General features: G+C 37.4%; 1 protein-coding gene across 1 annotated transcript in view; it reads right to left on the bottom strand.

The window, feature by feature from the left end:
* c4 (complement component 4) overlaps nucleotides 1–26,178 on the bottom strand; it is a 26,864-nt gene extending 686 nt beyond the window's left edge. The window contains exons 1-40 of the mRNA XM_079824309.1: nucleotides 25,977–26,178; nucleotides 25,638–25,830; nucleotides 25,375–25,546; nucleotides 25,185–25,255; nucleotides 25,015–25,100; nucleotides 24,702–24,784; nucleotides 24,534–24,621; nucleotides 24,352–24,457; nucleotides 23,925–24,051; nucleotides 23,567–23,682; nucleotides 23,249–23,422; nucleotides 22,877–23,074; nucleotides 22,573–22,758; nucleotides 22,335–22,478; nucleotides 22,049–22,178; nucleotides 21,876–21,953; nucleotides 21,597–21,797; nucleotides 21,032–21,149; nucleotides 20,815–20,885; nucleotides 20,575–20,714; nucleotides 20,217–20,420; nucleotides 20,025–20,076; nucleotides 19,856–19,942; nucleotides 19,282–19,485; nucleotides 18,560–18,635; nucleotides 14,197–14,353; nucleotides 14,014–14,118; nucleotides 13,767–13,935; nucleotides 13,437–13,624; nucleotides 10,222–10,377; nucleotides 9,798–9,857; nucleotides 9,618–9,708; nucleotides 9,174–9,348; nucleotides 8,956–9,043; nucleotides 6,133–6,207; nucleotides 5,829–5,931; nucleotides 5,654–5,743; nucleotides 5,469–5,561; nucleotides 5,295–5,378; nucleotides 1–145 (exon numbers count right to left, since the gene is read on the bottom strand). Coding sequence (XP_079680435.1) covers nucleotides 1–145; nucleotides 5,295–5,378; nucleotides 5,469–5,561; nucleotides 5,654–5,743; nucleotides 5,829–5,931; nucleotides 6,133–6,207; nucleotides 8,956–9,043; nucleotides 9,174–9,348; nucleotides 9,618–9,708; nucleotides 9,798–9,857; nucleotides 10,222–10,377; nucleotides 13,437–13,624; nucleotides 13,767–13,935; nucleotides 14,014–14,118; nucleotides 14,197–14,353; nucleotides 18,560–18,635; nucleotides 19,282–19,485; nucleotides 19,856–19,942; nucleotides 20,025–20,076; nucleotides 20,217–20,420; nucleotides 20,575–20,714; nucleotides 20,815–20,885; nucleotides 21,032–21,149; nucleotides 21,597–21,797; nucleotides 21,876–21,953; nucleotides 22,049–22,178; nucleotides 22,335–22,478; nucleotides 22,573–22,758; nucleotides 22,877–23,074; nucleotides 23,249–23,422; nucleotides 23,567–23,682; nucleotides 23,925–24,051; nucleotides 24,352–24,457; nucleotides 24,534–24,621; nucleotides 24,702–24,784; nucleotides 25,015–25,100; nucleotides 25,185–25,255; nucleotides 25,375–25,546; nucleotides 25,638–25,830; nucleotides 25,977–26,053 — 4,961 coding nt within the window. The 5' untranslated portion in view covers nucleotides 26,054–26,178. The remainder of the gene's footprint in view (nucleotides 146–5,294; nucleotides 5,379–5,468; nucleotides 5,562–5,653; nucleotides 5,744–5,828; nucleotides 5,932–6,132; nucleotides 6,208–8,955; nucleotides 9,044–9,173; nucleotides 9,349–9,617; nucleotides 9,709–9,797; nucleotides 9,858–10,221; nucleotides 10,378–13,436; nucleotides 13,625–13,766; nucleotides 13,936–14,013; nucleotides 14,119–14,196; nucleotides 14,354–18,559; nucleotides 18,636–19,281; nucleotides 19,486–19,855; nucleotides 19,943–20,024; nucleotides 20,077–20,216; nucleotides 20,421–20,574; nucleotides 20,715–20,814; nucleotides 20,886–21,031; nucleotides 21,150–21,596; nucleotides 21,798–21,875; nucleotides 21,954–22,048; nucleotides 22,179–22,334; nucleotides 22,479–22,572; nucleotides 22,759–22,876; nucleotides 23,075–23,248; nucleotides 23,423–23,566; nucleotides 23,683–23,924; nucleotides 24,052–24,351; nucleotides 24,458–24,533; nucleotides 24,622–24,701; nucleotides 24,785–25,014; nucleotides 25,101–25,184; nucleotides 25,256–25,374; nucleotides 25,547–25,637; nucleotides 25,831–25,976) is intronic.

Here is a 26,178-nt window from a genome sequence, read left to right as displayed (position 1 = left end):
TGTTGTCCATCGTTATTCAGAACTGAGATTGCGCTGTCCTGACCCATGATCAGATATTGTGCTTCATTGTTCAGTTCCAATTCATCACAAGATAAGCGCAGTATCATCTGACGTGTGACATCTTTCTGGATGCCAGAGTCCATCCCTTTAACAAGAAAGGTTGTATTGATATATTATATTATTTACTGCGGTAACAATTTACAGTAAGGTTCTACGTTATTAGGTATAATGAGCATTACAGAATCTATTACTTGAAGGATGTACAGTCAGTCTGCAATTATCACAAAATAACTCTAGACAGCGTGATCAGGACTGGGTTTATTTTGCGCTACTAGGCTAATGACTGACGGTACATTACACAGATACAAACATGTGGACTGTGGACAAGAAATGGTTGACATAATCTTCAAAAATTCCGCTATGAAAAAAATAGTCCATTACAACCAGGGCCTAAAACTAACTTTTTGCCACACCTGCCAATGGCCGGTGACTTGAAGGATTAAATCACTTCAAAATGAAAATTTCCTGATAATTTACTCACCGTCATCTCATCCAAGATTTTCATGTCTTTCTTTCTTCAGTCGACAAGAAATTAAGGTTTTTTGAGGAAAACATTCTAGGATTGTTCTCCACATAATGGACTTCAATGGCAACCAACAGGTTGATGGTCCAAATCAATGCAGTTTCAAAGGACTGGAATGTTTTCCTCAAAAAACTTCTGCATGAGTAGATTATCAGGAAATGTTCTTTTTGAAGTGAACTAATATAAACTAAACTAGTGAAAAGATTTTTACTGGACAGTTTTTGCAAATGATACCAAACTTTTAGATACCAGTGAAACTTCTTATTTTTCAGGTTCAGAATTGGAATAAAGTAGGTTAATTAAATGTAAAATAACACTGCATAGTCTTCACTGTATAAACTAAACATAGATTCATCCTTATTAAAGTTACAGTTTGATCTTATTAAGTTATTTCATCAATAGCAGTGACTGTTTTTAACAACAACAACAACAACAAAAAGCACATAGCCGTAGGTATGCTGGCACTTTAAGACCGAATGCACAGATCCAATATACTATTACTTGGTGCCCCTTGTATCAAGGTTTAGCACTACACGTTATCAGTCTAAGTTGTGGAAACACTCGTACTGTTTTATTTTTGTAATGCATTGATGTTTTATTTTTATTGTTGTTGTTGTTGTTTTATATGATGTCCAGTCCATTCTACCCCGTCATTATGTTCATGATATTATTTTTTTTATTTTATTTTAAAGGCTGATGATAGTAAAACTGTACAAAAATGCCACATTACAGCCTAAACACAAAGAGCAAGAGTACATCTAACATTCATGCACAAACTATTCATTGAGAACTAGCAAAAGTGTTTGTTTTCCAGTAGATGGCACATCATGGCAGCAATCTTCCACTAAACTATAAGCATTCATGTTTTCACCAGGAATTCAACTGAGAAATTTTGATATTTAATGTGAATTTTACATAAAATGTTGCTATTTTAAATAAACCTGTATATAAATATCATTACTAATTTCAGCAAATACATTTTCAAATTGCTATACACCCCCTTAAAACTGCACAACTGCAGAGTAAAAACATTAGGCTATTAAAAAAGTGATATTGCATGCGTTTAATATTTTAATATGATTTATTTTTTACAAAATCACACTGGCTGTGGCCTCTGGAGAACCCAGAACAGCTGCTTGCATAAAGTTTAAGGTAAAAATAATAATAAATAAAGATAATAAATAAAAAATAATAAATTAATAAACTGTTCATTAATTTGCCTACATCACTTTACTTCTGTCTTTACACTGCAAAAAGTGCTCTTCTTATTTAGAATCTTTTTCTTGTTTCCAGTCCAAATATCTAAAAATTCTTAAATCAAGGTGCATTTACTAGATAAGTAAAATGACATAAGAAATTTTTCTTGTTTACTTGAAAATAAAATCAAAATGAAGTGAGTTTTTGCTTAAAACAAGCAAAATGATCTGCCAATGGGGTAGGGCTGAGCAATTTAATCGATTCTGCGATATAAATCGATATTTTTTCTCCCACGAAAGTATCGATTTTTAAGCCGCGAGTATCGATACATTAGTCCCATTCAAATCCCCGTGTTTACCCCCATTTGCGTTGCAGGAAGAGCGATTTGGTCAGCCAGCCGCTAGTATCGCTGTAGAGCAAGTTACCCGCACTAACTTTACACAGACGCCGACGTCTATCTCTTCTTGTTTACGGAGTCAGAGCGAGGAGATTCAAGAAAATGGCGGCGAATATAAATCCAGTAACGTTACCTTCATGCTTAAAAGCAGATGTGTGGGAGCACTTTGGGTTTAAAAAGAAGAAGGAAAGCGACGATTTAGACTCAGGGGTCAACAACATGAGTCGCCGCAAGGACCACACGAGTTGCCCGCGGGTCTGTTCTAAAAATAGCTCACCATAGCAGCTGCGTTCAGTCGCTTCCGTGTTAATTTAAGCGCAGGGCTCGAGTCCAGACTGAAGCCGAATATATACTAGTGTCTGTAAAATAAACTGCTAAATTACTCCTGCATGTTATGCGTCTGTGTGGATGACGAGCGCCGCGCGCGCACTCGCTCTTGTAGTCTCTGCCGACACGGATCGCATAAACCTTCACTTCATGAGAATTTACATTTATCATTTGAGAAAACTGGGTGCGTCTCATTCTGCTCCTGGTTCAGTAGTCAGGGCACTGATCAGGACATACGTCAATGAGCTGATCCCTGACTGAACTAGGGAGCTGAATGACTGAGACGCGCACCCACTGTCATATCATGAACACAGACACTGGTAATCACGGCAACCCGTCAAAATAAAAGTTCGGTTTAACGTGAAGAGATTGACTACAGATTGTAGCCTACAGTAAATTTAGCTACGTCTCTATGTAATAATAATACGTCTCTACTAATAATAATAATTATGAAATAAATAATACTAATTATATAATTATTAATGGTTGCTTATTTTTCACTTGATCTTTCATTTATAAACAATGTTTACTTTTAAACAGCATAAAGCCTTTACATGTTTATGTATTGTTTACTTATGATTATCATCATATATAATAAAACATTTATTTAAAAAAAAATAGTGGTATTGTACCGACTACTGGAACTACTACTATACTCTTTCAGGTGTAAAACAGTTTGGATAGTTGTTAATAAGAGAATTATGATGCATTATTTAAGAGTTTTAAGTATTATATAACATGAGTAGCTCTCTTTGACTTTCTTTTTTAAAAAGTAGCTCTCAAATGAAAAAAGGTTGGAGACCCTTGACTTAGACAAAGCATTGCGGTTGGTTTGCAAGCTGTGTGACACAAACGTGAAATACTCTGGAAATACCAAGTGTCAGTGTCAAGCTAAAAAAAGCTGTCAAAGAAACTGTTCAGAACAGGCCACTTGCTGCAATTTTTAAAACTCCATTGTTAATTGCAATACTGCAATTTATTTACTTTTCAAAGGCTTGTAAGCTACAGTTTGCACTGTTTCATTAAATGGAACAAATTTTCTCAGCACATCTTTGATTCATTTTGTCCAGCATTTGCAAGCTGTAGACTCTCTGTCCCGTCAGAGACATATATTGTGTAATTGATGATTTTAGTTTTCAGTTCAGTTAATTCAATCCAAGTAAATGAAACGCTCACAAGATGTCACCAAAATCACTCTGTCCCCTTTTAATCTTTCAGAAAATGATGTAAGTGTATCGTATTATATCGAATCGTATCGAATCGTATCGTTGGCTGAATATCGTGATATATATCGTATCGTGAGCTGAATATCGTGTATCGTATCGTATCGAGAGATTAGTGTATCGCTACAGCCCTACAATGGGGTGAGAAAAATTATCTTATTTCTGTTTGGGACAGTTTCAATCAGAAACAAGATTATGTTTTCACTCCATTGGCAAATAATTTTGCTTGTTTTAAAAAACTCACTTCATTTTGGTTTTATTTTCAAGAAAACAAGAAAAAATTAAAAATATCTTCTGTAATTTTACTTATCTAGTAACTGCACCTTGATTTAAGATTTTTTAGATATTTAGACTAGAAACAAGACACAAATGCTACGTAAGAAGAGCAGTGTATCCCTTATCTTCCCTGCATCAGAGGGCTTCTGTCTTTTTTGACACTTCAATTCGGCCATCCGTCATAAATAATCAGTCAACTTACACCGTGTCAACACCTGGCGCGAACGGCCAAGCACCCTAAAAAATGAAAGCAATCCTGTCTGCGTCGGATGCGGCGAGAGGCGACGCAACACAACAAATTCCCCTAACGAAAAACTGATCGCGCGTTGTATTTCTGACGCACTTCAAGTAGATCGGCGGGGGGAGATTGATGAGGCGGACCGGGAAGAGGCGGGGGACTTAGTTACGTTTTTTTTGCGCTTTATTTGGTAATATTTCAAATTAATATTAATAAAATAGTATCAGTAATACATTTTGGCGCCCCTAGCATTTGCCTCTTCCGCCTATGCCACGGGCCGGCACTGTACTAATACATACATGTACAAATGTGTTTTCTTTCTCAACTGTTTGTTCATTAAAGACATAACTGTTTACTAGGATACTCGCCGAGATGGGGATTTTTTTAACATAATTTTGTGTGAATTTGTCTGTTCAAGTGCAAGAAGAAAGACGTGAAAGAGAGCTCAATTTAGTAGGCTATTCACACGCTCCCTTTCGCATCTTCTTGTGCTTGAATATTTCAATTGGCAAGGCTTAAACTTTCATGATGATGCAGCACTGGCCTGTCAACTGTTCCGAGCGTCGTTCACATTCGTGTTCTCACAACGTACTGTTAGAATTCATAAAAATGTTACCGGCCAATTGGCGATTGACACCGTTTTCATATAATCGCCAACAAAATGTTTTACACGTATTTGGCGAGTGTTCATTTTAGGACCTGATTACAACGTACAAAATAATTGGTATAGCAATAAGACGAACACTGCAACAATATTGTAACATGTCTTTTGAGGTAATTTTCACTACAAACGTTTCAGTTGTGTTTATATGAAACGAGAGAAAACTAGTCCACTTATGTAAAACAAGAGGCATGAATCTAGTGCAAAATAATTTCACACTATGATCAAACTACTTTTTTTTTGGTTACCCAGATGAGCGGAGGATGGCACGAATCATCAAGTATTCAAAATAGCCTTACAATAAATAAAAGCTAAATAACTTTAATCAACCTACAGAACCTTATTAAAACCGGTTTCATTTTAAATGTAAAAATACTGAGGACCAAACTCACCAATCTGTAGAACATCAGTGATTAATGTGGTGTAGTACATAAAAACTTCATCGCTGCTTGAGTTGATGATTTTAATCACATAGGCTATAGAAACAGAACATATTTAAAATATAAGTAAGTATAGGAGTTAAGACTTGGCAACATATTTGTACATTATATGACTTAGTTTCTCACCATAGTCAATGGTAGGATCGTAGCATGCATGACTCTTCCGGGTGTTGTGTTTTATATCCTTGCTGAAGGTGATTTTCAGCTTTGGACAACCACCTGAAAAGTGAGAAATGTACATTTTGTTTTCACTTTTGCATTTGTGGCCCTTGTGATACAATATAATCACAGTACACTACAGTTTTTCTCACCTTCTGCACATGTACACACATCCCCATTACACAGTTTGGAGATCATTGTGCTTTTCTGAGGGGCTGTATAGAAGATGCCACATCTCTTTTCTGTGTAACACATTGAATTAGCATTAGTTAGTGTTCATACTTAAAAATGTTGTTAATAAATGTTCTGTTCAGAGCGTTTGAAGACCTGGGCTGTAATAGTCATAGATGACAGCAGAAGCAGGTTGGACAAGGCCCATGGGAACGACCTGGTCAGCACCAAACTGAAGACACTCCTCGGTTTCGGTGATCTGTTGACATGAACCATATAATCAAATAATTTGTGTCTGCTGGATCTGTTGCATAAGTACTGATTAATAAAATTGGAGCCAATTTAACTCCTCAATGACATTTATGTTCAAATTCAGCAACAAAAAAAAATGCAAAGGTGCAAACCATATATCAAAAGGAAAGCATTTAAAATTCATGGGATTCTTGAACTCTTCCATTACCTTTACAAAATAAAGAAAGACTTTATTATGGTGGGTTTCATAGTGATCATTGAACCTCTCTGAGCCCTTTACATTCTGTGGGGGGAAAAAAAGAGAACTGAAATAAATTCTTAGAAAATAAATACATTCATATTTAATGTCACTTTTATATCACATAGTATTTGTATTATTTGTACCTGAATAAAAGGAAATTACAAAAAACTTCCAGAAATACTTGGTGTTTACCTAATGCTTATTGCTCGAAATGGTAAACAAAAATGCTAAATACTATTAAATATTATTAACATTATTTACATTGTACTAATAAGTCATAGGAATCATCATTTTAGGTACTAATATGGACCTTTATATGCACTCACCTAAAGGATTATTAGGAACACCATAATAATACTGTGTTTGACCCCCTTTCGCCTTCAGAACTGCCTTAATTCTACGTGGCATTGATTCAACAAGGTGCTGAAAGCATTCTTTAGAAATGTTGGGCCATATTGATAGGATAGCATCTTGCAGATGATGGAGATTTGTGGGATGCACATCCAGGGCACGAAGCTCCCGTTCCACCAGAACCCAAAGATGCTCTATTGGGTTGAGATCTGGTGACTGTGGGGGCCATTTTAGAACAGTGAACTCATTGTCATGTTCAAGAAACCAATTTGAAATGATTCGAGCTTTGTGACATGGTGCATTATCCTGCTGGAAGTAGCCATCAGAGGATGGGTACATGGTGGTCATGAAGGGATGGACATGTTCAGAAACAATGCTCAGGTAGGCCGTGGCATTTAAAGGGGCCTAAAGTGTGCCAAGAAAACATCCCCCACACCATTACACCACCACCACCAGCCTGCACAGTGGTAACAAGGCATGATGGATCTATGTTCTCATTCTGTTTACGCCAAATTCTGACTCTACCATCTGAATGGCCCAACAGAAATCAGACCAGGCAACATTTTTCCAGTCTTCAACTGTCCAATTTTGGGGAACTTGTGCCAATTGTAGCCTCTTCTTCCTATTTGTAGTGGAGATGAGTGGTACCCGGTGGGGTCTTCTGCTGTTGTAGCCCATCCGCCTCAAGGTTGTGCGTGTTGTGGCTTCACAAATGCTTTGCTGCATACCTCGGTTGTAACGAGTGGTTATTTCAGTCAAAGTTGCTCTTCTATCAGCTTGAATCAGTCGACCCATTCTCCTCTGACCTCTAGCATAAACAAGGCATTTTCGCCCACAGGACTGCCGCATACTGGATGCTTTTCCTTTTTCACACCATTCTTTGTAAACCCTAAAAATGTTTGTGTGTGAAAATCCCAGTAACTGAGCAGATTGTGAAATACTCAGACCAGGCCGTCTGGCACCAACAACCATGCCACGCTCAAAATTGCTTAAATCACCTTTCTTTCCCATTCTGACATTCAGTTTGGAGTTCAGGAGATTGTCTTGACCAGGACCACACCCCTAAATGCATTGAAGCAACTGCCATGTGATTGGTTGATTAGATAATTGCATTAATGAGAAATTGAACAGGTGTTCCTAATAATTAGATTAGATTAGATAAGATTCAACTTTATTGTCAATACAACACAAGTACAAGGCAACGAAATGCAGTTTAGGTCTAACCAGAAGTGCAATAGCAGCAAGTGCAGGATATACAACAGTTGCATAAGTGCAGGAATCCTTTAGGTGAGTGTATATATGAGCCTTGAGCGAGTTTGACAAGGGCCAAATTGTGATGGTTAGATGACTGGGTCAGAGCATCTCCAAAACTGCAGCTCTTGTGAGGTGTTTCCGGTCTGCAGTGGTCAGTATCTATCAAAAATGGCCCAAGGAAGGAACAGTGGTGAACCGGCGACAGGATCATGGGTGGCCAAGGCTCATTGATGCACATGGGCAACGAAGGCTGTGCCGTGTGGTCCAATCAAAGAGACGAGCTACTGTAGCTCAAGAAGTTAATGCTGGTTCTGACAGAAATGTGTCAGAATACACAGTGCATCACAGTTTGTTGCGTATGGGGCTGCATAGCCGCAGACCAGGCAGTCAGGGTGTCCATGCTGACTCCTGTCCACCACCGAAAGCACCAACAGTGGGCATGTGAGCATTAGAACTGGACCACAGAGCAATAGAAGAATGTGGTCTGCTCTGATGAATCACATTTTCTTTTACATCCTGTGGATGCACGTGTGCGTCGTTTACCTGGGGAACACATGGCACCAGGATGCACTATGGGAAGAAGGCAAGCCAGCGGAGGCAGTGTGATGCTTTGGGCAATGTTCGGCTGGGAAACCTTGGGTCCTGCCATCTATGTGGATGTTACTTTGACAGGTCTTCCCTTACCTAAGCAATGTTGCAGACCATGTACAACCTTTCATGGAAACGGTATTCCCTGGTGGCTGTAGTCTCTTTCAGCAGGATAATGCGCCCTGACCAAAAGCAAAAATGGTTCAGGAATGGTTTGAGGAACACGAGTTTGAGGGAGGTGTTGACTTGGCCTCCAAATTTCCCAGATCTCAATCCAATCGGTCATCTGTGGGATGTGCTGAACAAACAAGTCCGATCCATGGAGGCCCCACCTCACAACTTATAGGACGTAAAGGATCTGCTGCTAACATCTTGGTGCCAGATACCACAGCACACCTTCAGGGGTCTAGTGGAGTCCATGCCTCGACGGGTCAGGGCTGTTTTGGCAGCAAAAGGGGGACCAACACAATATAATGTCATAATGGTATGCCTGATCGGTGTATAGAACTTCAAGTTCAGAAATCAATGTTAAGTGGTCTCTTCTTTTTTTCCAGAGCTATATATACACATATATATATAATAAAATGATAATAATACGTGTTCCAAATCCTTGATGTTTGGCATCAGTCCACTTAGGAGTGAGATGTCCACCATGACCATGCCAACAGAATTATTCTTCTTCATGCTGTGGGAGGACAGAGGAGAAACATTTTTGATCTTAGAGATGCCAAACAAGTAATCATAAATATGCTGAATATTTAAAAAACAAATCAATCATTTTTAAAAGGCATAAAAAGATTGTTTTCTGTGCTCACCCCACACACACTGTGTATATGAGTGAATTCTCTTTCATTGGCTCCTCTGAGATTTGTCTTTTTCTGCGGCTGCGAAGATCAAACCATTCAATGCTGCTCATGGGCTCATCTTTTTTATCATCCTCGGCTTCGTAATTGTAATAATCATCAAACGTTTCTTCCTTATTGGACATTTCTAGAAAAGAGCATATTGACTTTAAGTCTTATATCTAGTCTAAATTATTATTAGATGACATTTGTAACTATTCCTCCTCACCATCTGAGGTCACCCAAATACTAGATCTGTGCAACTTTTATTGAAAGTATAGTTTTTAACATTCTGTCTGGTTGAATAAAACATTTATACTTAAAAAAATAATAATTTGTACATTATACACACAATTCCAATTTAATTTCTTATTCAGAGTGACCTATAACAGCAGCTGCCCATAATATGTCACGTACTGTATTCCAGCTCTCCTTCCACTGTAACACTAAGGTGAAAAAGATCACAGTATGATTCATCTTTCTTCATAGTTCTGTATATCTGCACAACCTATAATGAGTAAAATGTAATTTAAAATACCACAAACGTAAAGAGCATATATCAACAGTAATGTAAATTGGGAAAAAAACTCATCTTACTGCTAATGTTCCATGTCCCGTTCCCTGAACATTTAGGGTTAATTTACCAGCATTTCTGACCTGTGTAAACAAGTGCACATATAGTGAGGTTTTTTGACTTGTTATGGCATACTTTATTACATATTTTAAGACCTTCACTCAGTTGACGTTCCGCATTGAAACTCAATGTTTCAACATATCATAACTTCTATTATTTTTTTTTAATTAGTTGCATCAATGCCATGAACCTACTTTCTAGTCCCTTGAATATGGAATTAGAGGGAGGGGCTTACTCGTTCAAAAAAAAGAAAAGAAAATCTGGACAGTAAAGGATGACTCATCACTTTTTTTAAATGTAAAGTATAAGCAGATATCTGCTAAGGATAAATAAGTCAACATTAAGGAATATACTAGCACCATTACTGTTTTATGTAATCTTTCTTACCTTAACTGCTTCTGTGGTGAGCGCATTATTTTTGGTCAAGTGCAAATCTTGTTTTTTGCCATTTTGAAGGCACATTTCCACCCTCAGATTCAAGTCTCCTACATCGTTGCTCTGTATGCTGTATTTCGTCAAAGCCTCAAGGGCCACGACTGTATCCTACATATTAAAAAAATAAAATACCGGATTAATGCAAACTGGAAAACCAACACAAAATATGGTAGAAATGGGGCTGACAAAATGGCTTGGCCCTATATTTTTCACATTATATGTCTTGTCATCTGACACTGTTTTGAAAAAGGTTGCTTTTTTTTTTTTAAGCATCACGACCCACTTGTTTTGTGGGTTGTACATGACTATTTGCATTTACTATGGTATTAAGTGTAAATGCACTTGTGCAGCAACCTAAGGTTAGTTGCCTACTGCGTTCAAGGCAAGGTCATAATGCTAATAGCTCATAGAGCACTCTTCAGTGTGTTTCAACATGTAACATATCTTTTTTTTTTGTATTCTTATGCCTCACTGTTATTTCACATTTCAGTTTTTAAATGGGTCTTATAATGCCCCTTTTTACAAGATGTAAAATAAGTCTCTGATGTGTCCAGAGTGTGTATGTGAATTTTTAATGCCCAACTTTACAGCAGAAAAAAACATGTTTACAGCCTGGTACAAATTGTGGTTTTGGTCTATACTGCTAATTTTTCCCTTCATGACAAATGTGAGGAGGGTGAATATATTGATAACTCATTAGTTTGCATTATATAAAGCCTTAAAGTTTTGCATAATTAAGGGTGTGGTCACTTTGAGTGACAGGTGGATAGCCGTTTGTCTGCTGTCTGTTAGTCATCACGTCACCTCAGCTCCAGCTATGTACCGCCTCTTTGCCGATTTTCTGTTATCCGGGAGTGACGCAAGGTGACGCACTGCCAATATGGAAACGGCCAACTTTGAGGCTTCAAAATTGCTCTTCAGAACCCTATGGGTGACGTAACGGACACTATGTCCATATTTTTTTACAGTCTATGGCAAAAACGCGCCTTTTTTGTGTGTGTCCCTTTAAATGCACGAGCTGCTGCTTTCAGAAAGAGGGCGGAGCTTCAAGAGCTCATGTTAGCAGCTCTGATTACCTCACACAGAAACACACTGAAAAGGTCAGAAACTGTTCAACCTTTTATGTTCAAACCGGAGTCGGACAACATGTAGAGTGCAACAGGACATTTCTGAATGGTTAGTTGATGAATTTGTGTAGCTAATGTGGATTTAAAGGTCCCGTTTTTCGTGTTTTTTTTAAGCTTTGATTGTCTTTACAGTGTGCAATATAACGTGTTCATGTTTCATGTGTAAAAAAACAGTATTTTTCACACAATTTACTTATCTGTATACTGCTGTTTTCACTGTCCTCAAAACGGCCTGAGAATTTGAATTTGAATTTCAATGAAGTCCCTCCTTCAGAAATACGTAACGAGTTCTGATTGTGCCAGCGGTTCCCGTGTTGTGATTCGACAGCAGCTTAGGGCACGTTGTCCGGAAAGGTCACGCCTCTTACCATAACAGGGAGATGAACGCGCTCAAACTACAGCCCCTGAAGGCCAAACAAAGGTGATTTGACTCCGGGATGAAAATAACAGCGTCTCGACGACATGGCGACAAACGCAACCGAACCGAACCGAACGCAACACTTCCTCTTCTCCACGAGGGAGCAACAAGACCACGCCCCCTTTTTCGCGTATTCTTGTGGGCGGAGGTTAGTCGACAAACTGTTCTACTGACGTAATTAAAGCAGGATGTACAGGGATGTAGTCCAAACTGGCCATTCGCTGTAGGCTTTGAAAGGGAACTTCTGTTAAATAAAATATCTCGCTTGGCATTGAACTTTGAGCTTTATAATTTTACAGGTATTATTTATGCTCTAACAGCAACATTACACACTAACTAAAGTTTGAAAAATGGGATCACGAAGAACAGGACCTTTAACTATCTTCAGGTCATTGATTAGCATATCATGATAATCTATAAATCGCTCCTGTGGGAACTGTTGTAAAATGCCTTCAGAGCCAGGGACTATAAACAGGTATAGTTTAGTTTAATTACGGTTATAACTTATGTTGTCATCTTGCTTTTATGACATGCTATTGCATTTTTGTTAAGTACTGTATTGCAATAAATGTGAAAAGACGGATACGACAGCTTGACCAGACTCCCAAGTGTGCTCTACTACAACAACTCTTATTCTTCAACTCCTATTCTTTGTTCCGTGTTTCGGGGGCAGGGTTTATGTCAATGTTAGGGTTAGTGATGCCACTAACCCGTAAATATGCTTGTTGTTGACCCTACCAGATTTCTTTAAAAGAAAAAAAATCTCCAGTTACTTTGAACTTTGAGCGTTGTAACGTTGCATATGTTGTTTTTGCTCAAACAGCAACATTACACAAATCATTATGCAAATGTATGAACATTATGAAATCATAAATCAACTACCTCTTTAACTTATTAGAAAGAAACAGTCCTTTATAATGCAATGGGTGTGATTGTGTGTGTAGGATCTGTTACCATCAAACCTGGAGATGGTTTGGCTTCTTTTTTGATATTTGTGAAATTCTTAGAAATTAATAAAAGGTACACTACTGTTGAAAAGTTTGGGGTCAAAATTTTTTAGTTTTTGAACTTAAGTCTCTTATGCTCACCAAGGCTGCATTTATTTGATCATACATACAGTACAAAAAAAAAGAAAAGAAATATTATAATTTATTATAATGGCAAAGCTGAATTTTCAGCATCATTACTCCAGTCTTCAGTCTCACATGATCCTTCAGAAATCATCCTAATATGCTAATTTGATGCTTAAGAAACTTTTTTTTAAATTATTATAAATGTTTAAAACATCAAGTTTTTTTGTGTAAACTGTGATACATTTTTTTCTTTGAATAGAAAGCTCAAAATAACAGGATTTATTTGAAAAATAAATATTTTGTAACATTATAAATGTCTTTACTGTCACTTATGATCAGTTTAATGCATCCTTGATAAATGTAAGTATTCATTTCTTCCAAAAAATATTTTAAATGGTAGTATATATCAAACAGTTTCAATTCTAAATACAGCATTACAACACTTTTTTTTATTGTGTTATAAGGAATTATTAAAGAATTGGGAGTAGTCACATTTCAACATTTTATAGTTTAAAATAATTGTGCACCTAAGGTTAATTGGGCACCCACCTGTGTGGACTGGAATCCACCACCATACTTGCGCTGCTCTGTCAGCCAGTTTGCAGCGAGTTTAGCAGTCTGCATGTCACGCATTGACAGCATACTGAGTAGAGCATATGCTGTGGTCTCCACAGATCCAGCGTCAGCTTTACCAGCTGATTCGCCTCTGCCACCCTTGGCATTCCAAAAACACTTTGCTGTATAGAAAGGAGAGAAAAGATGATGCATGGATTGGATAATGTGATAACTGAGCTAAAAAATTGTGACTACATTTTTCACATGCGACAATGTTCAGTGGATTATGTTCTAAGAGAAATAAATCAAGATTTAATTACTGACTATTGTCACAATTAGCAATGTCTTTTAGCTTCCGCTGCACTCGCTGGGCTTCTGCGCTTTGATGGTCATGCAAGGACAAGGCATAAGCTGTGATGGCAAGCGAATAGGGACTCTCCAAAGCATCCAACTGCCCATCTAGATAAGACTTTGCTTCATCAATAGCTGCTCTCTATAAAAAAGAGGTTTGTATAGTTTATTCAGTAGTTAATGAATAGAAGAAATGTTTTGCCACTAGTTAATATGTTACCAGTTCTGTATCACGTCCTTGGTCGTGGACTTTCAAAGCATGGTTCATTGTTATAAGGAGAAAGGCAGTTAGGGGAACATCATCTTTTGACAGTCCAACTCCTCCCTGAGGACAAATATTTGTCTATTTTCAGTCAATGTTAGCAATCAGTATTAATAAATAAATATACCCTTTAAGCTGTACCTTCATTCCTCTGTCATATAGGCGATTGGGATCATCCCATGCACCATTGCTCTTCTGTTTGGAAATGAGATAAGACATGGCCTCCTGAATATATAATTCATTCACATTGATAATGCCCAGAGATTCCGTCAGCTCCTTGGCAATAAATGCAGTAAGCCTACAATGAGGTTGGGTAGAATTTGAAGAAAGAAAGACAATATTTTTTTAATTATGTATATAGTGAGGAAAATAAGTATTTGAACACCCTGCTATTTTGCAAGTTCTCCCACTTGGAGATCATGGAGGGGTCTGAAATTGTCATCGTAGGTGCATGTCCACTGTGAGAGACATAATCTAAAAAAAAATCCAGAAATCACAATATATGATTTTTGAACTATTTATTTGTATGATACAGCTGCAAATAAGTATTTGAACACCTGTCTATCAGCTAGAATTCTGACCCTCAAAGACCTGTTAGTCTGCCTTTAAAATGTCCACCTCCACTCCATTTATTATCCTAAATTAGATGCACCTGTTTGAGGTCGTTAGCTGCATAAAGACAATCAGTAAGAATCCAACTACTAACATGGCCAAGACCAAAGAGCTTGTAGTGTCTTAGGGTTACATATATATTTAAATTAAAAATTAGCTCAATAGGGAATTGTGGGTATTAATATTTAGGGATTTTATGATCAATCATAACGGGTTATAATCTAATCACAAATCTCCAAAATCACCCAAAAGGGGAATACCTAACCTCGGTATTTATGCAATATATAATATATATATATATATATATATATATGGTTAACAACAATTTATTGCAATTAACTACAGATATATCTATATTAAATAATCACAGAATAACCTCTAGGGAGTTGATTCAAAATTCCTCTCCGTTCCGTTTAAAGAACGAGCTGTAATTCTTTATCCACTCACTAGGTCCATTCTTCCTACCCAATTTTCGGGAAGTTTATCCCTCTGGCCACAAAGGACAAACTTTCCGAGTTATGGTATTAATTAAAGCATTCAACGATGCTTATAAGAGCTCGTAGCTTAGATCTGACATTAAAGGGACTCGTGTTCCGTGAGCAAAACAATGACAATTAAAACGTGAATATCATGGTTTTAATAAAGATTAATACTACGATTACATATGACTACATAAAGAATACATGTATTTACAGAATAGTGGAAAGTAAAGAGGAGGAGGGGAAGGGAAAGGAAGAAGGGTATGATCGTGTCCGATCCGACACCTTCCCAGACATAACCACTGGAGCCAGCAAGAACCATATCACCTTAAAGGGGTGGTAAACAACGATTTCACTATTCTAACTTTAGCTAGCATGTAATGTTGCTGCTTGAGCATAAACAACATCTGCAAAGTTACAACGTTCAAAGTTTAAAGCAAAGGGAGATATTTGCTTTTAAAGAAATCAGTTTCTAAGAACTACAGCAAACGGCCAGTAGGCGACTACAGACATTCCTCCAGGGTTGGTGACATCAACAGGCTCAATATTTACATAAACCCCTCCTCCGAGAATATTAAATAAGGGGGGGGGTGAGGCCATTTTGTATCGCGGCGCTGTTGTGGTATAGTCACAACACTTAGGCTGGAGTGTTGTTGCCGCGATGCTGAGGAAACGCTGTTATATTCATCCGGATTGCAGGTCTGGGGTACTTGCTTTGTTCAGCCTTCATAGGGACAGGGGTGCGTTGCAGAGCGTTTAACATACAGCATGTTATATGCAAGTGTGTTTGAGACGGAGGGAAACAGGCGCGTGCGGGGCTCCAGCAGCACATCTAACAGAGGAAAACATCCACAATGTTCGCGAGTTCAATGCCAGATTTGCACAACGTCAGCGCGCCGAGACAAACGCGGCCAGTGCGTGAATGCACGACGCGCGCGGGGCTCCCTCCCGCAGCCCATTTCACGGAGGACAACTTTCACAATGTTCGCGAGTTCAACACCAGATTTGCACAACGTCAGCTGCGTGAGACAAACGCGGCCAGTGTGTGAATGCACGACGCGCGCGGGGCTCCCTCCCGCAGCCCATTTCACGGAGGACAACTTTCACAATGTTCGCGAGTTCAATGCAGGAATCACACAACGGCTTGTCCTGAAAGCTGGATTTACAAACAGAAGCTGTTTACGGGCCACAACCTGTAAGTCTGATTTATATTTCATCGATGTGTTTTCCTGTAATATGTTGTAGCAAGGAAGTAAACAGATGACAACACTGTTCTGCAAACCAGTCTGTTAAATGCTCATTCATACTTAATGTTATCCGACGAACACCTAACGTTACAAACACTAACGTTAAAATCTCAACAGCAAACTTGGCATTAGTGTAAATGATTCTTTGATTAGAGCTTTTATGTATTATTTATCTACAGGCATGCTAAACATGGTTCTGTGTTTGATTTGGCTAACTTACTAGTTAAAGCCAGTGCTTAGTGTTCGTTTTGGGTTAATAGTTCTTGCGACAGATATTTGGCTATAATCGTTCTAAAAATACAAAAGTAACAGTGCCATTCAGTAGCGATCACTATAGATCCGCAGTCTTTACTCTTGAGGAATGAACAGGTTGAACAGGTTCTGCTCGATCATCTTCACTAAAATGTTCTGGGTCTGATTCGGGCTCAGATTGGTATGTTTTTATTGACGCAATGGTTTAATACTGGCTAATACTGACCAAAGCACAGTCTACCGGTAAAGGGCGTGGCGTTTCTGACAAACATGCACTGCGGTTAGCGAATCAGAACACACTAGGCCAGCTAACCAATCAGAGCCCACTGCGTATTTTTGAGGGACTGGCTTCATACAACCCGGAAACCATCAGACCGTTTTACAAGGAGGGACAGAGCAGTGTAGAATAAAGGTCAAATATATGAAAAATAATGCAATTTTTTTTTTTAACGAAGCATGAACACATGTTACAGTGCACCCCACAAACACAATCAAGCCTTCAAAAGAATGTGTTTTACCACCCCTTTAAACAGGGGTACAATCTTAAAGCACATCTAAATTTCGGTAGAATTGATACTTGCATGGTTTCTTGGTGTTGTGTAAAGCAAGATGCGTGCGTTGTCGTTTCTCAGAGTGTTCGTGCGCTGAAGCGCTCTCTCCGTTTGGTTCTTCCGGAGCTTCGTTGGTCCGCGGGACTCTTAAAGGTGTTTGGGAAGGGAGCGTCTTGGAAGGGAAAGTTCATCTCGTCCAGCTAAGTTCCTCTGTCTGGTGGAACGCGCAATTGACTGTTGATTGAATGGCTAGTGACATCAACTGGACATTTCGTCTCCTTTGTTTCCTTGTATGTGATTGGTTTAAGCCTTTTCTGTCGCTGCGAGTGTTAAAAAAAATCGACATTGAAACGAAAAAAATAAACATTGTTTATTCGCCGCAGCACATTCGTGTTCGGTGTGAAAGCTCTCATTACACAAACAGCTGATCAAAAAATAAAACCATCGCGCGAATTATTCACGCGTCAAAATCGCGTCCAGTGTGAAAGGACCTTAAGAAAGGTGAGATATCAGCCCAGAGGAAGAAAGAAGGAGGAAGAAGAATGATGAGTACCATCCCAAGAACACCATCCATACTGTGAAGCATGGGGGTGGTAGCATCAGGCTTTGGGGGTGTTTTTCTGCGCATGGGACAGGGCTACTGCACTGTATTAAGGAGAGGATGACCGGGGCCATGTATTGTGAGATTTTGGGGAACAACCTCCTTCCATCAGTTAGCGCATTGAAGATGGGTCGAGGCTGGGTCTTACAACATGACAATGACCCGAAGCACACAGCCAGGATAACCAAGGAGTGGCTCTGTAAGAAGCATATCAAGGTTCTGGAGTGGCCTAGCCAGTCTCCAGACCTAAACCCAATAGAGAATCTTTGGAGGGAGCTCAAACTCCGTGTTTCTCAGCGACAGGCAAGAAACCTGACTGATCTAGAGAAGATCTGTGTGGAGGAGTGGGCCAAAATCCCTCCTGCAGTGTGTGCAAACCTGGTGAAAAACTACAGGAAACGTTTGACCTCTGTAATTGCAAACAAAGGCTACTGTACCAAATATTAATATTGATTTTCTCAGGTGTTCAAATACTTATTTGCAGCTGTATCATACAAATAAATAGTTCAAAAATCATACATTGTGATTTCTGGATTTTTTTTTTTAGATTGTCTCTCACAGTGGACATGCACCTACGGTGACAATTTCAGACCCCTCCATGATTTCTAAGTGGGAGAACTTGCAAAATAGCAGGGTGTTCAAATACTTATTTTCCTCACTGTGTATATATATATATATTTTAAGCATTTAGCAATTAGCTTTTATCAATGCCTTGGAATTGCTAGTGCCATGCTAGTTGCGCTAGAGGAAACAAAAATGTACCAAATACTGCTTGGGGTCCTCAGAAAGGCTCCGTAAGAGCCATCAGTTTTCTTGTATGTGAGAACTGTGCTGTAACCTGGCACATAAGAAGTTGAAACCAAGATGTATGTTTAGTATATATGATGTTTAAGCATCCTAACTTGTTTAAATACTTAATAGTTTTGTATAATGGTGGACCCAACAAAAACTCTTCTCTTGCATATATTTGCAAAAAAAAAATGATATATGCAAAAAGTTTGGGAGCAGTAAGATTTTTTTTTTTTAAGAAAATAATTGTATTAAACATTTTAAGAAAAGTTTAATTTTCTGTGGCATTTTTAATGTTACAAAAGATTCTATTTCAAATAAACTTTCTATTCATCAAATAATCCTAAAGAAAAATGTATCAAAGTTTCAACAACATATTAAGTTTTCAACATTCAGAATTATACTAAATGTTTCTTGAGCAGCAAATCAGCATATCTGAATGATTTATGAAGAGTTATGTGACACTGAAGATTGGAGTAATGAATACTGAAATTCAGCTTTGCTATCACAGGAATAAATTACATTTAATATCATATTCAAATAGAAAACTGTATTTTTGATCAAATAAATGCAGCCTTGGTGTGACATAAGAGACTTCTGGATACCCTAGGTACGACCCCTTGCATAACATTAAGTAAATGTTCTAATATCTCATAAGCTTTGTCATCTACAGGTATCTCATAATGGATACGCACCGGTTTGGATCATTGATTTGGCCTCATCTCTTCGTTCAGCTTTCAGTGATATCCATTGTTTGGTGGCATCCAGGTACCTCATGGCATGAATAGCAGGAGACATCTTCACCATAGTCTGCTCCGCACAGCCAGTTGGTAGCTGGATGAGTTTATCAATACCCTCCAGGTTTAGACAGTTATCTACTGACTCGCCCATCATCCCACCTGGAAATAACAAGGTCATTATCTACTGTACCTCATCTATCTTATCTTATCTTATCTTATCCTATCTATCTATCTATCTATCTATCTATCTATCTATCTATCTATCTATCTATCTATCTATCTATCTATCTATCTATCTATCTATCTATCTATCTATCTATCTATCTATCTATCTATCTATCTATCTATCTATCTATCTATCTATCTATCTATCTATATATCTATCTATCTATCTATCTATCTATCTATCTATCTATCTATCTATCTATCTATCTATCTATCTATCCATATATACTCACGCTCTTCAATCACAGAACATGAATTCACTTATTCGATCATTGGACTGAAAACTATAAATATATCACCTCACCTTTTAAACTCAAAAAGATGTCTGAGTCTGTCCCACCAGGGATCTCATCATTAGGGACTGGAATATCAATCTCTATCAATTTCTTCACTGTTTAAATAAAGACAAAAAAGTTTATTGCAATGATGAAAAGCCTAAGAACAGATCTACTGATTATTTACTGGATTCTTACATTTTGGATCAATGATGAACTCCCTGTCAATAGAGGCGAGTTCCCCTTCCCCCTAAACATGAAGGATCACAAAGAGAGTTTTTCGGTGTCATACTGAATTACTTGTAGGCAATAAGAAAACTCCCTTGAGAAACACCTTTCATTTCTCAGGTATGTGGCATTGAAGCACAGGGAAATCATGGTACACTTTACCTCCACACGGAGCTCCTTTTCTACGCGGTCATGGGCAGTGTCTGAGGCATAAGCCAACACGGTGATGGGGATACTTCCGATAACAAGGGGCACTACTGTGAAATACACGGCCACTGCTGAGTTACCAGGAACCGTGACCTCCTCCCTCACATCACTGCCACCAGCAGTGCACAATCCTTCTTTCTTATTCATCATCACTATTACCTATAGAGACACATGAAACGGCATTCTCAGAGCATTCTCATGAGTTTCTACAACTCATTTGAATCTTGTTTATCACACTAATATGTTTTCAGGCATGTGCCTTAGTTGCTGGTTAGAAAGAATAGCACCTGAAATAAAGATTAATCAAATTTACCTTTAAACTCTCTTGCTTGTAATTGTACACAACAGCTTTAACCTGAAGCTGCTCATTTCTCTTCACAGAGTAAGGAAGGTTGACAGACAAAAAGAAATCCTGGAAGACCCTCAGGGGCTTTGGTTCTGCAATGCAGAATCCTAAAAAAAAAGAAATTGTTTAAAAAAACTTGAAAAAGGATCAGCATATAAATATCACACCAAATGGCATAAAAAAGGCACATTTTGAGTTAATGGGAACCTTTTGTGGAAGAAATGCCCACAGCCTGTATTTCCCAAGTGGTTATAGAATCAGGAGCAAATACATCATACCTTAAAGTTAACAAAAGACAACAAAGTATTTATATAGAAAAATGATGTAATTTATTCGGTAATTAATTCTTCAGGATTAGAAATATAGATATATATCATTATAATAGTTAAATATTGTCAAAAATATTATATGATTAATAGGTGACCTGATAATGCCAGTTGTATCTGATTCAATGACTGTCCACATCCATGACTGTGGGAAATATTTACGGAGGTAGATTTCATCCTCATTAATAACAATTTCGTCCAGTGTGTCGTCAGTGACTACAGTGAGAGACAGAAAAAGAGAGTAGATTTCAGCTTTTGAAAGTAGCATATAGCTTAACCTTAATTTTTGAATAGTAATTTTATTAATAATAATAATAATAATAATACATTTTATAATGTAAATTAAGTGTGAGTAAGCAGTGAAGCCAATTTAGTATTAATAAAATTTTTTAATAATAATTATTATTATTATTATTATTAAACACTAAATGACTTCACTGCTCAGTAACATCTTTGTATTTTAGATATTTTATCCTTTAAATTATAGTGGCAGTGAAGCCAATTATCCAAATAGACAATATTATAAAAAAAATAAAACACTACATTGGCTTCACTAATTTATTCGCCTGGTTTGATTTAGAATATCAAATCTCTGTATTGTGCAATAAATGTGGGTTTAATCCAAGAAAACCCTTCCGAGAAGTTATGCAAGACAAATTGTACCTCTTCCAAGGCTGGTTTTTCTCTTCTCCAATTTCTCCCTCTTCCTCCTCTCAATTGCAGCTTCGCAGCATTTTTTAAAAGCGCTACGACAGCTGTCTGATTCCTTTACTCTTTTGAGACGCTCATCACAGGACAAATGCTTTGTGCTTGGCCTTACACCATCAACACAGCATTTCCTGTCGTGGTTCTTATAGCTGTTGACTGTGGTGATGACATATGATTAAAAGACAAATCATGGGAGGAATGATTTGGTTGTTAAACTGTTGTTTTGCCTCTTACCGACTGCATTGTATTTTGCAGCATAGTCCGCTGCTCTCCTGATGCGAGGTTCAGCTTTAAAGTTGTAACACTTATGATCTGAAAAGATTCAAAAAACTGTTGGTCATGCTTTCATGCTCGTACATGGTTCATGAATAATATATCACAAAATAGATTGTCAACAGGTATTTTACGCATGAGTAAAGGGCTTTCCAGATCACAGTTACAGATAAAAGTTAGCCCAGCTCTCTGCAGAACAGCACTGGAGTCCTCTCCTCCTCCGACAGAGCAGGCCAAGTCATACGAGTTCATGTACTCAAACATCTGTGGGAAATAAAAATTCATCTCCGTCATGAGCAGCAATACTGAATAGGTAGGCTACATGCAGTACTTTTAGGAGTACACACTAGCATAGCGTACTAGATATCCACAAAACTGATTTTGTACATAATGTACAGTACATAATCCCAAATATGTTACCTTTTGAAGGCTTAGTTTGTTTTTGTTCAGAATGTAAACTGCTGAGTCCACTGCGGCAAGAGCCACCTTGGCCTTTGGATCTGTTCTGACTGTCACCTTAAACTCAGTTGCAGGTTTTATCTCAGCCATTGGATCGATTTCTACCTACACACAAAACAGCATGTGGAAACACTCGCTTCTAGAACAATCTAATATTCACCAGATTCAGATTCTGAATGATAAATCGCCTCAGCTGTACCTTGCCTTTGCAGACATCTTTCACATCAACCCACACAGAGTCAGCCACTATTTTTACGTTTGGTGTAAAATAGTAGGCGACCAGGCGAAAAGAAGGCACCATATCAACGTTGAAGTTCACAATGATTGTTGTGCTTTCAGTTCTTGGCACCCTCCCAATCTGCACAACTTGTCCCTTACTCCAAACCTGTTTGGGGAATTATTTATTTTTAAAATTATGGAAGAAATTAGATTGAAGATAAAGCAAATCCTTGTTCACTGGTAAAAACCTAGTGAAAAATGACATCCAATCTGATTGTTCTTACCATAAAATAAAAGAAAGTTGGTTTTCCTGCACCCTGAGGTGTAATGTCCCGTAATGTGGCTTTCAAGTCCTCTCCAGGCTGTAGGAACTGTTGCTCCACTTCCAAACTAAGATAGCTGTGTTCTTCAGCTTTTATTGCACTGGCTGTCATCTTTTTATCACTACGAATTACCTCCTTGTCTCTCCCCTCGACAAACACCTGCAAAATAAGGACTATATAAAATTGACAGTCCCAGTCCTGGATGCTGATTGGTCAATACCAAAGTCACAAGAACACATGAAAGGTTGATACTGTTGTTTAAAACAAAGTCACTGTATATTGTGTCCATTTTTGGAAGGGTAATATAATATAATAAATAATGTGAAATCTTACTGTTATAGCTAAATTCTTAGCCTGTGGTGGTATTTGAAAGGACATAACTACATCGCCCATTTCATTTCCCCAGCCCTCATTTTTCAGAATCTGCACTGGTGATCCTTCTATTCCAACAGTGGCTGTAAATTTCAAGTTTGGGACTCTGTTTCCATCTGGATAAGTTGCAGTAGCCTGCAAAAAGTGCAGAAATAATTATACAATTATTTAATTTATTTGTGTATGCAGGTGTGGTACCAACATATACATATATTTTAATGCTATAGAGAGAGATAAAAAAGAACAGATTTGAGTTATACAATTCTTTAGGCCACATACCAAAATGGAAAACATGCCACCCGGGGTGAAATATGTCTTGGTTTTTGACAGATCAACAACATATGGTGATGTCACAATCTTCACAGACGAACTTTCAGCTTCCTCTAGATTGCCACCTGCATAAAATAAGTACAAACATGATTGTGATATACTTTTCAGTCATTCAGTCTACATAATAATAACAACATAATATCCATCTGGTTATAAATAGTAACTTCTAGTGAATAAAATAAGTGCATAAGATGGTGCATAAAACAAAGAAACACAAATTATTTCCTCAATGTAATTTTGCAATTGTGGTAGCTAGAATTTTTTTTTTTTTTAGATTGCATGCATTGACTTTCCATTTATTACTCACTTGCTTTTTCAAAAACTGAGACTGCAATATAAATATAATATCCCTCTATATGGCCTTGAGTGTTATTTTCTGATGCTGTCTTTAAGACATCAGTGAGTATTTCGGTATTTGTAATGCCATCCTCTACCTACATAACAGAAGAATACAAACAAATAAACCAAATCAGATACTGACAAAATCACATACTGACAATCACATTATATATACATTGTTTTTTGACAGATCAACATATATATATATATATATATATATATATATATATATATATATATATATATATATATATATATATATATATATATATATATATATATATATATATATATATATATATATATATATATATATATATATATATCATAAGCACAAAAAACTTATTTATCAGTAACATTTTAGGTTTTTTTCCACTGCAAAATGATTTACTTACAGCTATCTGCTGTTCAGTGCCGGGAAGATATATCTTATTACCCTTTTCATCAATAAGTCCAAATCGAACATAAGCTATCCCACTGACCCCCTTACCATAAGTATATCTGAAAACACCAAAAGCTGATGAGTTACATGGCAAAATCTGAAGTCAACAACAAACCCCATTAGTATTGTACGTACCTGGCAGAGATGTTGAATGGAAAGGACTCGCTCTTCAAAATATGGTAAGGCTGCGAAGCCTCAATCTTAACTTCAAATGTGGGCAAAACTATGATGAACGAAAGGTTAAAGTGACAGATTAAATGAGAATTCTTAAAATATATGCACATGTAGTTTCATAATACCTACCATATTCCTTGACTTCAAACTCCAATGCTGAGTTAGATTCAGGGTACTTATGAAATGATGCAATGATTTTCCATTTGCCAGCCCTGAAGTGTTAATAAAATGACACACAATATATTAATGAGGTTCCTTACAAGTCCATAGCTGTCCTATTATGTAATGTTGCCCATTGTATAAGAATATGTCTATACGGCATACTATATGTGATTTTTACAACCATAGTTTTAATCAATCACTATACACACTTTATTTAAAGTAGCTGATTAGTAGTAAAGTGTTGTTTAGTGTTCATTTAGTGCTCATGTTGTTAACTTACAGCTCCACATCCGGTATGGTGATAGTTTTGTCCAAGATTTGGTCCGAAATCAAAATATGATTGTAAACAATCAAACCTTTAGAATTCTGTAAAAAAAAAAAGGTTTTCATCTGCTCATTCCAGGAAATTGTGCAAGTTGTTTACATTTCATCATGGACAACAACACTTACAGCTATTTGAACGTGAATTTGATCCTTTATGGGGAGCATGTAGTTGTCTAGGATGAAGATTCTGTATTTTACTGAAAAACAGAAAGAGAGACTAAACTAAAGTGGCAATTTTTAATAAACAAATAATACAGATTTAACAGAAGTAAATAAGAAGAATAAGAAAAGAAGAAAGTGAATAGTCAAACAGTACCATTTTCCCCTGGATTATAAATGGGCTTGTCTGTTTGGATAAAAATGTACCCCCTTTTAGTTGACAAAAAGATGTTGGCTTTTTTGACTTGGTTTGCAAAGACATCATTGCTTGTGGCTGCAAGCTGAACATATGAATCCACTTTTTCACTTCCATACATCTCAGGATCAACCTACAGTACATATGTTAGGAAAGACATTGCCAGTTTACTGAGGAGAAAGACATTTTAACACTTTTAAAAAATCTCAAGTGTACAGACTTACCTTAAGTTTTACCACAGCTTGGTAGTTATTGTCCTTATTAAGGATCATAGATTTTTTTTCTGAAATACTTTTTGAGGAAATCTGGGTTTCAAAGTATAGCTCCATACTGGTTTCTTTAGTTGCTCCATGAAGCTGCACACTCACAGTCTCTTCCACTCCCAGGTGAATTTTATTTGGAGCAACAATTAGGCATCTGGAGTATATGCATACACATGCATATAAGCACAAATACAACGGCACAAACACTGATATGATAGAGCAAAATGCAAGAAATTGGTAATTATGAGAAAACAAAAGTCGTATACATTTGTAAAATTAGTCAATAATTCTAGTACTTACGTGGGTCTCTGTGCATCCACTACAAGAAAAACCAAAAATGCAAAAAACAGAGGGCAGATCATCCTGCTGTTACACATTGCTCATATGTGATTATTCCATTAGGACAGCTAACATAACCTACTTACTAACTGAGAAAAAACTACGAGGGGGCTTCAAATTGGGCTTTGACACAAATTTGGGAAAATCTTGGCAAAAACTGCAT

Source organism: Gobio gobio, assembly GCF_949357685.1.
Source record: "Gobio gobio genome assembly, chromosome: 8".
NCBI lineage: Eukaryota > Metazoa > Chordata > Actinopteri > Cypriniformes > Gobionidae > Gobio > Gobio gobio.
This window is presented reverse-complemented; position numbering and strand designations above follow the sequence as displayed.